Here is a 14,919-nt window from a genome sequence, read left to right as displayed (position 1 = left end):
GCGAACTCCGCCCGACGCTTAATAGTGCGTCTATTGAAAGTAGCGCAAAGTGCTTACAGCCCGAGACGTTGTGGTCTGGGCCTAAACAAGGTATGCAGAGGGAATGGAAATCCTTATGCGGTATTTGCTTCCCACAAGAAATACAATTGTTAACTTTCTCTGACATCGGTCTGAGGCAAGAAAAATTTCCCCAACGGGGTACTTAGCTTTAATGAAGACTTCGGTTTCCAATTTTTCATAAATTCAGGGGCTGGCCGACCGGCACTTGCGAACTGCTTCTGCTTCGGGCACTGCGCGGCAAAAAAGACTGAAGAAAATGGCGTCAGCTGTGTCTTGTATACCCCTGCCTCACTGACGTCAGGAAAGAAGGCGACAGCAACCGACGCCGGACCTAGACTTTGGAATTCGGCCGACCGAGGACCCGCCTGACGGCAGAAAACCCATCTGTGATTACTGCGGCTGTATGCACGATGAACATCTAGGTCACCTCTAGGTGAAAATCCTGTCTTTCCTAAAATAAGTACACTACTTGCAGGAAGAAACTTTGTGATGTTGCATGTGAAAACCTTTTAATGGAGTCTCTCAACTACAAGTACAGTAAATTAGCCACAGTCTCACAAGGAAAAAATACATTGGCAGAAGAAAATTCCCAAATGTCTATCATTCAGGAATCTGACTTGTAACAGGCTCTGCAGCCAGCCTCTTCAAAACTGTGGTTAGTGACTGATTAAAGTCTGCAAACCCCCCCCCCCCTTTTCAAGTACTGACATTCAAAAAGTTAAGGGTTTTACTGACCCAAGATGTAGAGAAAGCAATAAGTGACTAGACTACAAGATGCAATCTTCTGTAATGACATAAGCTGTGCGCTCCACTAAGGTCTCCTAAAAAATGGAACTTTGAATGGTCCCTTCACTGAAATTTTGGAAGTTTCCCTGGTGCGCTTCAGTCTGCAAAGATTAATCCACATCATAGAGTCCTTAAGAAATGCAGGATTCCTCCAACAAATGTCTAGCACTGGGGCGATGGGGGAAAACCATAAAAATATCCCTCAAATATTTTTATATAAACAGTTTATTTACTCTAAACAGCAACACAGACAAAACGCCATATAAACACAAGGAAACTGATGCAAAACAAGATGCTGGCCAAATCTATCTTCATGGCTCTTGAGCAACACAACCCAGTTTAATTTTGGTGCTGGGGAGACTTGAGTACATTTTCAAGCCAGCAAGAGATGTCCACTTTAAAGCATGCCTGCACCAGACAGCAAAGGAATCTATAGATACTAGTGTACTTATAGGAAGTATAAAAGGTTTATAATTTTACAGCAGTTGAAATACTGACATCAATATTAAAATAAAAGCAAGTTTTACATCATAACAATCAAAAATACAAAAGACTGAAGGAAGAGACTGTGAATCTAGGGCAACTTAGCAAATCTGAAATTTGTATGCAAGTGGGAAATATGGCAGATGGCACACATACACCCGTCCCCCATTTATTTTAGTTGAGTGAATATCAATTCAAATCGTGATAATTTGTAAACAAAGTTCCAGCTAAACCAATCCCTTCCCTCATTTAGTTTAAATTTTCTTCTCCACATATAAGAGCATGTTTATGATGGTGCAAACTTCTTGGCTTGTGCTCTGACCCTCTTTTCATATTCAACTCTGTTTTGGCTGTTGGGATTTAAGAGAAAAATAAGTTAGCTGCAAGTCTCATGCAAAAGTTATAAAACAGCAATTCATTGTTTAAAACTCAGCTGCAGCTTCATCTCTCTGAAAGACGTTTTCATAAATACAAGAAATTGTTTTAAAGTAAACAATGCTCAATCACAGTTGGAAACATGTATGCAGTGAATTTTTTCAAGCAAGAAGCCATGACTACAAATGAAGGCATCTCTACAAGACTTGCACTAACATCCAACCTAAAACAAATATACAGGAAACGTTATTCTGTTCAATCCAAAAACTGTTAAGTACAGTTGTGTACACTTACCATAAATGTAGATGTTAGAGTGTATTCACTGTTGCAGTCATTACATTTGTGTTATCTGCTTGCAGGTAGCCCTCAGTCGGCCTGATTAACAAAGCCTTGGGTCCTGCATTTATTGCTGTCCCTTCTTCCATCACGTCAAGTCGTCAGGGGTATAAAACATGCAGCCGACACCATTACATCAGTTTTCCTTGCCCCAGATGTCAGGTTCCCCCCAATGGGAAGCAATTAAACATAAAAGCACAAAGATATACCTCCAACAAAAAAGCAAATACATCAAAAAGGCTTTTAAGCATAATAAAGGAAAGTAGAGGTACAGCCAAAAGTAGTTAGAGGGCTGGAGGGAGGGTAACCAGAACTGCAACAGTGAATACACTAACATTTACATTTATGGTAAGTGTACACAACTGTACTATGTTCTTCCTGTTTCACTGTTGCAGTCATTACATTTGGCTAGATTCCCAAAGCTATGGTAGGGAGGAGGAATTTAGACAAGGCCCTGCAAGACTGCAGTGGCAAAGCCAGCTCTGGACTTAGAGAAAACTGGCAAATAATAATGCTTGGTGAAAGTATGTACAGAACTCCAGGTAGCAGCTTCTAGGATGCCCCTGGTAGGGATGCCTCTGAGAAAGGCTGTAGAGATAGATGCAGCCCTGGTGGAGCGAGGTCTGATCCCCTGGGGGATAGGTTTTCCATGGTGCTTATAGCAGAAATGAATGCAATGGCTTATCCACTTAGAAATGGTTTGCTTTGAAATAGCCTTCCCCTCTGCCACTGCAGCAAATGCCACCAGCAGTTGTTCAGATTTCCTTTGAGGTTTAGTCCTGTCCAAGAAGAATCTAAGTTGTCTGTGCACATCTAAGGAATGCAGTACCCATTCCCCTTTACTCTGTGGATTGGGAAAGAAGGTTGGCAAATGAATGGACTGATTAAGAGCCACACTGTATACCACCTTGGGCATGAAGGATGGATTGGTTCTCAGGGACACCCTGTCCGCACGAAAGATGATGAAAGGCTCCACTGCCATAAGGGCCTGTAACTCAGATACCCTTCTAGCTGAAGTGATTGCTAAAAGGAAAGCTGTTTTCCAAGAAAGAAATTTTAAGTCTGCAGTAGCAGCTGGCTCGAAAGGAGGAAGAGCGAGTTTTTCCAAGACAAAGTTAAAGTCCCAGGCTGGGGTTGGAGCTCTCCTGGGTGGTCTCAAATATTTGGCCCCTCTGAGGAACTGCTTGAGCATCGGAGAGAAGAGGGGAGGTTCTGTGTTATGAGCTGAAATGGCTGAGGCATGGATTTTAATGGAGGAAAAAGACAGGCCCTTGTGAAGCATCTCAGTTAAGTATTGCAAAATCTGAGGTAAATTAGGCGCTGCTGTGCTCATCCCTTGAGATTTGTTCCAGGCACAGAATCTTTTCCATTTTTCAGCATAAGATTTTCTAGTACTAGGCCTCCTTGCCTCTAAAATTATATCCATCACAGGTTTGCTGAGGGATGGTAAAGGAGAGTAATTAGCCAGGCTGCAAGGTTCAGTGTTGGAAGCTGAAGGTGCAGAATCTGGTTCTCCTGCTGAGACAGCAGGGAAGGAGTCTGAGGCAGGTGCCACAGAGATAACCGTGACACTGTGCAGGAGGGGGTACACCAGTGTTGGTGTAGCCCATCTGGAGCAATCAAAATCATCCTTAGTTTGTCCTGTTTGATTTCCAGTAGTACTTTGGAGAGCAGAGGCAGACAGGGGAAGGCATAGACTGATAGGTTTTTCCAGATGGACAGAGCATCCACTTTCCAGGCTTGTTTCTGGAGAGTCCTTACGCAAAATTTGTCCAATTGGTAGTTCTGGGGAGAGGAAAACAGGTCTCTATGTGGGCTCCCCCATTTGCTTGTCAACATGTTGAAAATCCTTGGTTCCAGTTTCCACTTGTGTGGGTCCATGAGGTTTCCGCTTAGTCCGTCTGCCAGTGTATTTAATTTTCCTGGCAGGAATTGAGCTTGTAGGTGCACTTGGTAGCTCAAAGCTGTGTTCCACAATGTCATGGCTAGTCTGCAGAGGGGGTAAGAATGTGTACCCCCCTGCCTGTTTATGCACCACAAACATGGTGTTGTCCGTCTTTACCATTAGTTGTCCTGGAAGAATGTGGTCCTTGAAGGCTGTCAGAGCATTCTGTACAGCTAACATTTCTTTTTGATTAATGTGCAGGTGCATTTGACTTGGGTTCCATTTGCCCTGAACGCACTTCCCTGTCAGGTGAGCCACCTATGCATAGTCTGATGCATCTGTTAAGGTTTGGGCGGCAGGGGCTGGTGTGAAAGGTAGTCCCTTGTTTTGGTGGCTGGCCTCTGCCCACCAAAGGAACTCTAGGCGTAGGCAAGGTATGACAGTAATCATTGTTTCTATGTCTTGAGAATGTTGACACCATAGGCTTTTTAGATACCGCTGTAGTTTCCTCATATACAGTCTTGCATATGGAATTATTAAAATGCAAGAGGCCATGAATCCCAAGGCTTGCAGTATGTCTTGCAGATAGCAGGGTTTTTGTGGCCACTTGTTTGAAGTAGGTTGTCAAATGAATTTGCTTTTCTGGCATGAGGTAAGCCATCTGGGAAGTTGTACTCAAGCTTGCTCCCAGGAATATAATTTGTTGACAGGGTACCAGATTAGATTTCTTTTTGTTTATGGTGTATTCCAGACAAGTTAGAACCCTTTTCACAAAGGCCAGATGATTCAAAAGTACGTCCTGGTTTTCTGCCTGAATTAGACAATCGTCCAGTTATGGGTATATTTGAATATTTCTTTGCCTGCAAAATGCAATACCTGGAGCTAGGCACTTTGTGAATACCCTGGGCGCAGTAGATAAGCCAAAGGGTAGTCCAGAGAACTGATACTTCGCGTATAGCCTGCTTTGAAGCGTAGGTATCTTCTGCAAGATTCCCTGATTGGGATGTGCAGGTATGCTTCTTTTAAATCTAGTGTTGCCAACCAGGCATCTTTGCCTAGCATAGGAAGTAACTGAAGAGTCAGCATCTTGAATTTTGGAATCTCCAAAAAGGTGTTTAAAGTAGACAGGTCCAGGATAGGACGCCATGAATTGTCTTTTCTGGGTACCAGGAAAAGTCTCTAGTAGAAACCTTGTCCCTTTTCCTCTTCTGGCACCAGATTCTTCTGGCACCAGATGTCTAGCCCCCATGCTTAAGAGAGAAAGTACTTGTTTTTGGGCCTCTGCCCACTGATTTGGGGGTAGGTCAGGCCACCCAGTTGGTGTGGGCAACGTGTGGAAGTGAAATCTGTATCCCTGGGACACTATTTAAAACTCATTTGTCCTGGGTAATGCGTTCCCAATTCTTTGCATGAAGAGCAATCTTTCCCCCCAAAGGGGCAGTCAAGTTAAGTGCTTGGAAATTTTAAAAGGAAGTCATTGAGACAGTTTACCATAGGGAGGAGTCGTATTCCCAGACTTGGAAGTGAAGGGCCCCCCACTGCTTATTTCTGCGAGTCCCCTGGGACTGAAACCTGGGTTTTTTGCTGTGTCTGGGTTTGGCTTGAGAAAACCTAGAAAGGGCTGGAAAGAACCAATTCTTAGAGGGCCAGTGCCTACTAAATCTAGGAGGCTGCACTTGTTAAAAAACAGTTTGTATAGATTTAGCTTTATCTTCCATCGTTTTAAGAACTTCCTCAGCCTTGTTGCCAAACAGGCTGTCCTGATTTAAAGGAGCATCCAACAATTTAGCTTTAACATGATCAGGCAAAGATTGTTCCTTAAGCCAAGCATGCCTTCTAAACACAGACCCATTAACAGCAGCTCTGCAAGAGGCCTCTAATGAATCAAAACCACATTGCAAAGTATGTTTTCCAACTTGTTCGGCAGAATGCATTAAATCCCGTAATTCTTTATTTTCCACACAGTCAGGAATCATTATTTTCTGTTTAAGCAGTCCAATAACATGTTGCTGATATTTTAACATATGAAACTGGCAGTTTAAAGCCCTAATGGCCAAGGTTGCAGAAGTGTAAACCTTCTTACCCCATCTATCCAGCGCACTGGAGTCTATCAGAAGGGGTAGGATTTTTAGCAGTAGAAACCTTAATGCCCTTGGGCCCCTGTGAAATGGTCCCTGGATTGGCAGTAGGATTTTTGAAAAGGAACTTGTGGGACTCCGGGACCCTGTAGTATCGGTCAAGTTTTCTGGGAGCAGGAGGCAGGGAATCGGGGGCCAATCTAGATTCTGAGAAAGCATCATCACCAATGTCTAGTACAGGAGGAATAGCTAAAGGCCTATGCTGAGGTAGAAGGAAATCCCTAAGCCTCTTTTTTGAATCAGAAAAAATCCTGGCTTTCCCAATGGAAATGCTCCCTTAGAGTATGTAAGGTTTCCCAAAAAGAAAAATCCTCAGGAGGGGAAGCAGAGGGACGAGAGTCCTGTGCATTAGAATCCTCATAAAAAAAACAGAATCCTGATCAGAAGATTCTTAATCAACTTCAGTCCTAGGCCTCTTAGAAGGGGGGGGGGGGGGTTGGCTACTCATGATTAGAGTTATTAGATCTTCAGCCATTCTTATTTGTTTTTTAGGCCTAGAGGCCTGAGCATGTGGCCTGGACGTCGGTTTTTTAGACATGGATCTAGATTTAGGCCTAAGTAAAGCAGGTTTGGTTTAATATGCAAGTCCGTAGGCCTGAATACACCCTCAGAAGCCGGTGTCTGCACAGTGGCTCCAGATCCATCCAAGGTAGAGACATCCGCGGGTTCCATAGTTGAAGCATCTCGCGGCATACTCCGAATGGGTCTCAGTAGAGGCCTGCGAATCAGGGGCTGCGAAAGCGCCTCACTGAGTACCCGCGAACTGGTGACTGGCTTAGAAGCATCATTGGCAGTTTTGGACCTCGGCGGCCTGTCTCTGTCTTTATCTTTTTTCAGAATCCCGGTAGTCTGATGGCTAACCAATGACATTCCTGGATAATTAAACTAAGAAACGAAATATTTAGTGGCGAAAATATACAGACGACGGATAGTGCGCTGATTAAATAAAGCAGAAAACTGACAGCAAGGTAAGTCTTGGTCAGGGCCTAGGCAAGGAATACAGTACAAATGAAAATCTTTATGGAGGTATTTGCTTTCCACAAGTAATGCAATTATTAACTTTTACTGACATCGGTAAGGAGCAAGAAAAAGTTTCCCCAACAGGGTACTTGGCTTTAGTTGAAGACTTCGGTTCTGAAACTTGAAAATGAAAATTTCAGCAGTCTGCCAACCGGCACTTGCGAACTGCTTCTGCTTCGGGCACCGCACGGCAAGAGAGATTGATGTAATGGCGTCCGCTGCATGTTTTATACCCCCGACGACCTGACGTCATGGAAGAAGGGACAGCAACCGACGCAGGACCCAAGATTTTGTTAATCAGGCCGACTGAGGGCTACCTACAAGCAGATAACCCAAATGTAATGACTGCAACAGTGAAACATGAAGAACATCCATGTAGTCCAAATGTTGCACTACTACACCCATCAAGGGATCCAGTTTAGTTGGCTTTTATTTACTAGACTAGTACGACTGGGCACAGTCCTTTTTCAGAGGGCCTGGGAATTAGTATAATCTACTATATACAAGCTGAAAATGATATGCACACAGGAAAAACATCAAAGATGCATCCTCTCCAGCAATTATGTACCTCAAACATAGCATTTTGACTACTAAAATGAGGCTTGGCCTACACAAACATTAACAGAAGTATAGATACCATCATTTTGCATACCATGAGGAGCTTGACGGTGCTCAGGTATACATGTAGAGCAGTACAGGTAACTTCTATTAGCTTTTAGTACTTTTAGGATGGTAACTAGGAAAAGGTAGTGTCAGGGCTTCCACCAGTCTGTTCAAAAGCAATCCCAATGTACATTAAAGAAAGTACAGTTGTGTACACTTACCATAAATGTAGATGTTAAGAGTGTATTCACTGCTGCAGTCATCACATTTGGGTTATCCCTGCCAGGGTAGCCCTCGGCCACCCTGAAGAGGCATAGTATTTCTACGTCTGTTGCTGACGCTTCAATACTGACATCAGGTCATCAGTAGTAAGGCAGGCTGTAAGTAAGGCAGCCGACACCATTACATCAGTTTTTCTTGCCCTTAGCTGTCAGCCCGCAAGTAGGAGGCAGGTTCTGGTGGAAGAACCCCACCAGTAGAAAGTAAATACCAATAAGTCCCTTTTAAGGAAGGAGAAGAGAAAAGGGGGATGGAGCGAGGGAAACCAGGACTGCAACAGTGAATATACTAGCATCTACAGTTACGGTAAGTGTGTACACAACTGTACTATGGTTCTTCGTGTTTCACTGTTGCAGTCATCACATTTGGGTTGATTCCCAAAGCTGAGGAAGAGAGTGGAGGCAGTCAAGGAAACTAGGGAGTGGCTAGGATGCCTTGCAAGACTGCAGAGGCGAACCCTGCCCTGGATTTGGAGAAGAGAGGCAGGTGGTAGTTTTTGGTAAAAGTGTGAACAGATGTCCAGGTGGCAGCCTCTGGGATGCCCCTGGTGGGGACTCCTCTGAGGAAAGCTGCAGAGGTGGAGGCTGCTCTGGTGGAGTGAGTCCTAACCCCCTTGGGGGGAAGGTTTCAGTGTTGTTTTGTAGCAGAAACGACTGCAGTGCGCTATCCATTTGGAATGGTTTGTTTGGAGATGGCTTTGCTTCTGCCCTGGTAGCAAAGCTAACCAGCAATTGTTCAGACTTTCTGAAGGATCAAGTCCTGTCTAGATACAATCTGAGCTGTCTGTGCACATCAAGAGAGCGCAGGATCCTTTCTCCCTTGTTCTGGGATTATGAAAAAAGGTGGGCAAGTGAATGGATTGGTTGAGAGCCACACTGGACACCACCTTGGGCATGAAGAATGGGTTAGTCCTGAGGGATATTTTGTCAGCATGGAAGATGAAGGGTTCTACAGCCATGAGTGCTTGCAGCTTGGCGACTCTTCTGGCTAAAGTGATAGTCAGAAGGAAAGCAGTCTTCCAGGAGATAAATTTTAGCTCTGCAGAGGAGGCTGGTTCGAAGGGGGCAGGGTAAGCTTTTCCAATACAAAGTTAAGTTCCCAAGCTGGGGTTGGTGCTCTTATGGGTGGGGGTCAAGTTGCTAGCCCCTCTTAGGAACTGCTTGATCAAAGGGTGTGATAAAAAGGGCTGCTCAGTGGGAAAATGAGCAGAGATAGCAGAGGCATGAATTTTAATACAGGAAAAAAGAGTTCAGTGTGTAGCAGGTCAGCTAACTAATCCAGGATAAGAGGGAGGGCTGTGCCGTATTGGCTCCCTTAACCTGAATCTAGGTGCAGAACCTTTTCCATTTGTCTGCATAAGACTTTCTAGTGCTAGGGTATCTGGCCTCACATATAACATCTAGAACCTGTTTACTGAGATTGGCAGACTGATCGGGGGTTAGGCAACAAGCCAAGCTGCCAAATTGAGTGTCTGCACATGGGGATGCATGTATTCCCCTTCCCTCTGGGTGAGGTTTGGAATCTGAGGAAGATGCCATGGTGGCAACAGGCAGGCTGCGTAGCAAGGGGTACCAGTGCTGGCAAGGCCAGTCTGGAGCTATAAGAATTGTCCTTGGTTTTTCCTCGCTTATTTTGAGCAGTACCCTGAGGATGAGAAGTGGAGGGAAGGCACAGACCAATAAACTGACCCAGGGGAAAGACAGAGCATCCACTTTCCAAGCCATGCAGTGATGCTCCCTGGTGCAGAATTTGCTGAGCTGATGGTTGGTGTGGGAGGCAAAGTCGTCGACCTCCGGGGTGTCCCATTTCTGAGTTATTAGGGTGAAGCTTCTTCTGCTGCGCTGCCACTTGTGTGGTTCCAGAAGATTTCTGCTTAATTGGTCTGTCAGAGTTGAGAGAACCTGGTAGGAATTGTGTTAACATGTGGAGTTGCATGGCAGAGGCTGTGTGCCAAAGGGTAATGGCTAGCCTGCATAGGGGATAGGAGTGAGTTCCTCCCTGCTTGTTGATGTAGCACATCACAGTAGTGTTGTCTGTTTTGATGAGGAGAGGACCTGGGGAGAGAAGGGGCTTCAACGCTATATCAAGGTGTGCTGGACAGTCATCTCTTTTTGGTTGATGTGCAGAGGGATTTGCTGTGGGCTCCATTGGCCCTGTATGCACCCGCAGTCCAGGTGTACACCCCAGGCATAGTCCGATGTGTCTATGGTGAGGGTCTGAGCCGCGTGGCGTGATGAGAAAGGTAGTCCTTTTGTTGTGGGAGCATGCTGTTGCCCAAAGAAAATTTTCTGAGGCAAGGAATTATAGGTATAAGAGTCTCCAGGTCTTGACAGTGTTGACACCAAAGGCTTTTTAGGTACCATTGAAGTTTCCTCATATGCAGTCTGGCATATGGAATGAGTAATATGCAAGATGCTACGAACCCCAGAGCTTGCAGGATTTTCCTTGCAGATAGCTTGGGTCTGGTGGCAAGTTGAGAGAAGTAGGCTGTCAGGAAATTTTGCTTTTCCTGGTGTAAGGAATGCCATCTCGGATGCTGTGTCCAGGTTTGCTCCCAGGAATATAATCATTTGGGTGGGCACCAGTTTGGATTTCTTTTCGTTGATTGTGTTCCCTAGGGAGGTTAGAGGAGACTTTACAAAGGCCAGGTGCTTGAGCAGCTTTTCCTGGCTGTCTGCCTGAATTAGGGAGTCATCTAAGTATGGGTAAACCTGGATATTCCTTTGTCTGCAAAAGACAATGGCCGGAGCCAGACATTTTGTGAAAACCGTGGGAGCAGTGGATAAGCCAAGGGGAAGCGCAGAGAAAGTACAGTTGTGTACACCTACCATGTCTTCACTGTTGCAGTCATGACTGTAGGGTTCTCCCCTGCCGGCAGGCAGTCCTTGGTCGGCCAGAATCCCAAAGTCTGGGTCTGGCGTCGGCTGTTCAGCCACGCTCCCTGAAATCAGAGCGCCAGGAGTACAAAGCTGACAGCCGACGCCATCTTCTCCAGTTTTTCTTGCCCCAGATGTCAGGAGTCCCAAAATGAAAAAGGTCCCATAACCTATGCAAATACACCTCAGAAGAATGGTGAAATAAGGAACTACATAAAAGTAAAAATAAGAGGGGACAGGAGGGAGGGAAACCCAGACTGCAACAGTGAAGACACTCCAGCATCTACATTTATGGTAGGTGTACACAACTGTACTATGTTCATCGTGTTTCACTGTTGCAGTCATGACTGTAGGGTAGAATCCCAAAGCTGAAAAAGGGAGGTGGTCATAAAGAAGAAGGGGCGGCTAAAAGGCCCTGCAGGACTGCAGAGGCGAAGCCTGCCCTAGACTTAGAGTAGAGAGGTAGATTGTAGTGCTTAGAAAAAGTATGCACTGAACTCCAAGTTGCAGCTTCCAAAATGTCTTTAGTAGGAACTCCCCTGAGGAAGGCCGCAGAAGTAGCAGCAGCTCTGGTGGAATGAGTCCGTATACTCCCTGGGATTTGCTTACCATGGTGTGAATAACAAAATCTGATTCCATGAGCAATCCATTTAGAAATGGTCTGTTTTGAAATGGCTTTACCTTGGGAACTTGAAGCATAAGAAACAAACGATTGTTCTGATTTTCTGATGTCCTTGGTTCTGTCCAGGTAAAAACGTAGTTGTCCGTGTACATCCAAGGAATGCAAGATCCTTTCCCCTTTATTTTGAGGAGTGGGGAAAAATGTTGGCAAGTGGATAGTTTGATTTAAAGCCACTTTGGAAACCACCTTAGGCATGAAGGTAGGATTAGTCCTCAAAGATACTCTGTCTTGATGAAAAATAATATAAGGTTCCACAGCCATAAGAGCTTGTAACTCAAACTCTCCTGGCAGAGGTTAGGGCTAACAAGATAGCGGTCTTCCAAGATAAAAACTTGATGTCAGAAGAGGCAGCTGCCTCAAAAGGAGGCAAGGTTAGTTTTTCCAAAAAGTACAGTTTTGTACCTACCATAAATGTAGATGTCCGAACTGGATAGCATCTGCAGTCATAACAAGTGGGTTGTCCTGTCGTCAGGCAGCCCTGCAGTCGCCCAGATTCCAACGTCCCGGTCCGGCTGATGTCGCACTCCACCCGGCGTCATCTCTGTTGGTCTTCGGTATAAAGCATCAGCGACGCCATTTTCCTCAGTGTTTCTTGCCCCAGATGCCAGTAGCCCTCTTGCAGGCTAAAAATTTGGATAGATGCCAATGTTTCCAAATAGATAGAGGTAAACACAACAATAAGCATATATGTACATATATACAAACAAATACACCATAAAGACTCCCCAACAGCTAGCTATTAGGAGGGTAAACACCCTAGGAGTACCACAGAGGGGAAGGAGGGGAGGGTAATCCTGACTGCAGATGCTATCCAGTTCGGACATCTACATTTATGGTAGGTACAAAACTGTACTATGTCCTTCATGGATGCATCTGCAGTCATAACAAGTGGGTACAATACCATAGCCAACTAGGGAGGATAAACGTAGATTATGGTGTGTTTAGGATCCCTTGCAGTACAGCAGTGGCAAACCCTGCTCGGGATCTGGAATATAGAGGCAAATTATAATGCTTGGCAAATGTATGCACGGAGGTCCAAGTAGCCGCCTCAATAATGTCTTTGGTTGCCACTCCGGGTAAGAAGGCTGTGGTAGTGGCTGTTGCCCTTGTAGAATGAGGTCTTATGTTCTGTGGAATTGGTTTTCCATGGAAGGAGTAACAGTATCGTATGCAATTTCCTATCCATTTGGAGATTGTCTGTTTGGAAATAGCTTTTCCTTCCCTTCCTGTTGCATAGGCTACAAAAAGTTGGTCAGTCTTTCTGCTATTTTTGTTCTGTCCAAGTAGTAGCGTAGCTGTCTATGTACATCCAAGGTATGCAGTATTCTTTCCCCTCTGTTTTGTGGGTTGGGAAAGAAGGTAGGTAGGTGGATTGCCTGGTTTAAAGACACTCTGGATACCACCTTGGGCATAAATGTAGGATTAGTCCTCATGGACACTCTATCTTGGTGGAAGATTAGGAAGGGTTGCACTGCCATTAAGGCCTGTAGTTCTGAAACCCTCCTTGCCGAAGTAATTGCCAGTAGGAAAGCAGTTTTCCATGACAGGTGTTGTAGGTCTGCTGTTGCTGCTGGTTCAAAGGGTGATAGTGTCAACTTTTCTAGCACAAAGTTTAAATCCCAAGCTGGTAATGGTGGTTTCCTTGGAGGTTTTACATTCTTGATTCCTCTGAGGAACTGCCCGAGCAAAGGGTGCGAAAAAACAGGTGGATCAAAGCTGTATTCTGCTGAAATAGCTGATGCATGTATCTTGATGGAGGAGTAGGACAGGCCTGAATGAAGAAGTTCGGCCAGATACTCCAGAATGTTAGGCATATCTATGTTTGACACATCTTTTCCTCTTTCCATTACTCCAAATGACAAACCTTTTCCATTTCCAGCATAGTTCCTTCTTGTTGAAGGTCTCGTGCTTCAAGAATAATGTCTTTAACTCTTTGGGAAAGTTCTGGATTAGCTGCTGCTATGTGATGTTCCATGCAGTCAGTTGCAGCGTTTTAGGTTTGGATGTATGATGCTGTAGTTGTTCTGAGTTAACAAAGGCATCAGGGTATTGGCCACATATTGTTTCGAGACATGCTCTTCAGTAGTGGGTACCAGTGTTGTCTTGGCCAGTTTGGAGCTATCAGGATTATCCTTGGACGTTCTTCCTTGATTTTTAGTAGTACCTTGTGTATCAAAGGAAGAGGTGGGAATGCATATGCTGTTAGGCCTTTCCAGTTGAAGGAGAGTGAGTCCACTTTCCATGCTAGTGGGTGGAATGTCCTTGTGCAGAATTTTTGAGCTGGTGATTGAGAGGTGATGCGAATAGGTCTATCTGTGGCATTCCCATTTCTTTGAGATGGTCTTGAAGATGTCCGGTGCAGCTTCCATTCGTGGGCATCCGAAGTTCTGCTTAATATGTCTGCTAGAGTATTGTCTTTCCCGGTACAAATATTGCCTGTAACTGAATGTTGTAGCTGAGTGCCAGGGTCCACAGCTCCAAGGTCATTCTGCATAGGGGTATGAATGAGTGCCTCCCTGTTTGTTGATGTACCACATGACTGTGGTGTTGTCTGTCCTTATCATCAACTGGCCCTCTTTGAGAAATGGTTTGAACTTTTGGATTGCCAGTTTTACTGCCAGCATTTCTTTTAGATTGATGTGCAGGTGAAGTTGATCCTGTGTCCACAATCCTTGCACGCATTTGTCCAGCATGTGGGCCCCCATCCTAGGTCTGAAGCGTCTGTTGTGATGGTCTGGCTTGGTTGATATCTAAGGGTAGGCCTGGGTTTGACTGGCATGCCTGAGCCCACCATAGGAACTCCTGTTTTAAGCATGGAATTAGTGGGATTTCTGTTTCTAGACTGTGTCTGTGTTTGGACCATAAATTCTTTAGGTACCACTGTAGTTTCCTCATATGTAGTCTGGCAAATGGGACCAAGATTATGCATGATGCCATGAAGCCCAAGGCCTGCAGAACTTTTCTTGCTGTTAACTTGTTCAGTTTTGTTAGTGCCAAGAAGTAAGTTCTTTTGTTTTCTGTAGTCAGGAATGCCATTTGTTGTACTGTGTCCAATTCAGCCCAAGAATGTCCTTGTTTGGGATGGTATCAGCCTTGACTTTTGTAAATTGACTGTGTATCCCAGTCCTTGTAGCAAGTAAATGACCCTTTGTAAATCTGTTGTCAGCTTGCTTTTGTTGTCCCCTTGTAGCAGGCAGTCGTCCAGGTATGGGTAAATTTGAATTCCCTGTAGTCTGCAATGGGCGATTACTGATGCCAGGCATTTTGTGAATACTCTGAAGCAGTAGATAAGCCAAAGGGCAATGCTGAGAATTGATAGTGCTCTGATCCTGCAAGAAATCTGAGGTATCTTCTGCAGATTGGTCGAATGGGGACGCAGGTATGCCTCCTTGAGAT

At 44.9% G+C, this 14,919-nt stretch overlaps 1 protein-coding gene across 2 annotated transcripts in view; it reads right to left on the bottom strand.

Moving 5' to 3' along the window:
- Nucleotides 1–1,053: 1,053 nt before the first annotated feature.
- UBE2I (ubiquitin conjugating enzyme E2 I) overlaps nt 1,054–14,919 on the bottom strand; it is a 1,019,527-nt gene continuing 1,005,661 nt past the window's right edge. For both annotated transcript variants that reach the window (XM_044089535.1, XM_044089536.1), the window contains one exon: nt 1,054–1,679. In XM_044089535.1, the coding sequence (XP_043945470.1) occupies nt 1,616–1,679 (64 nt within the window). In that variant the 3' untranslated portion in view covers nt 1,054–1,615. The remainder of the gene's footprint in view (nt 1,680–14,919) is intronic.

Source organism: Protopterus annectens, chromosome 12.part0 (assembly GCF_019279795.1).
Source record: "Protopterus annectens isolate FY-2018-M chromosome 12.part0, PAN1.0, whole genome shotgun sequence".
Taxonomy (NCBI): domain Eukaryota; kingdom Metazoa; phylum Chordata; order Ceratodontiformes; family Protopteridae; genus Protopterus; species Protopterus annectens.
The sequence above is the reverse complement of the archived record's forward strand: the minus strand, read 5'-3'. Positions and strand labels throughout refer to the sequence as shown.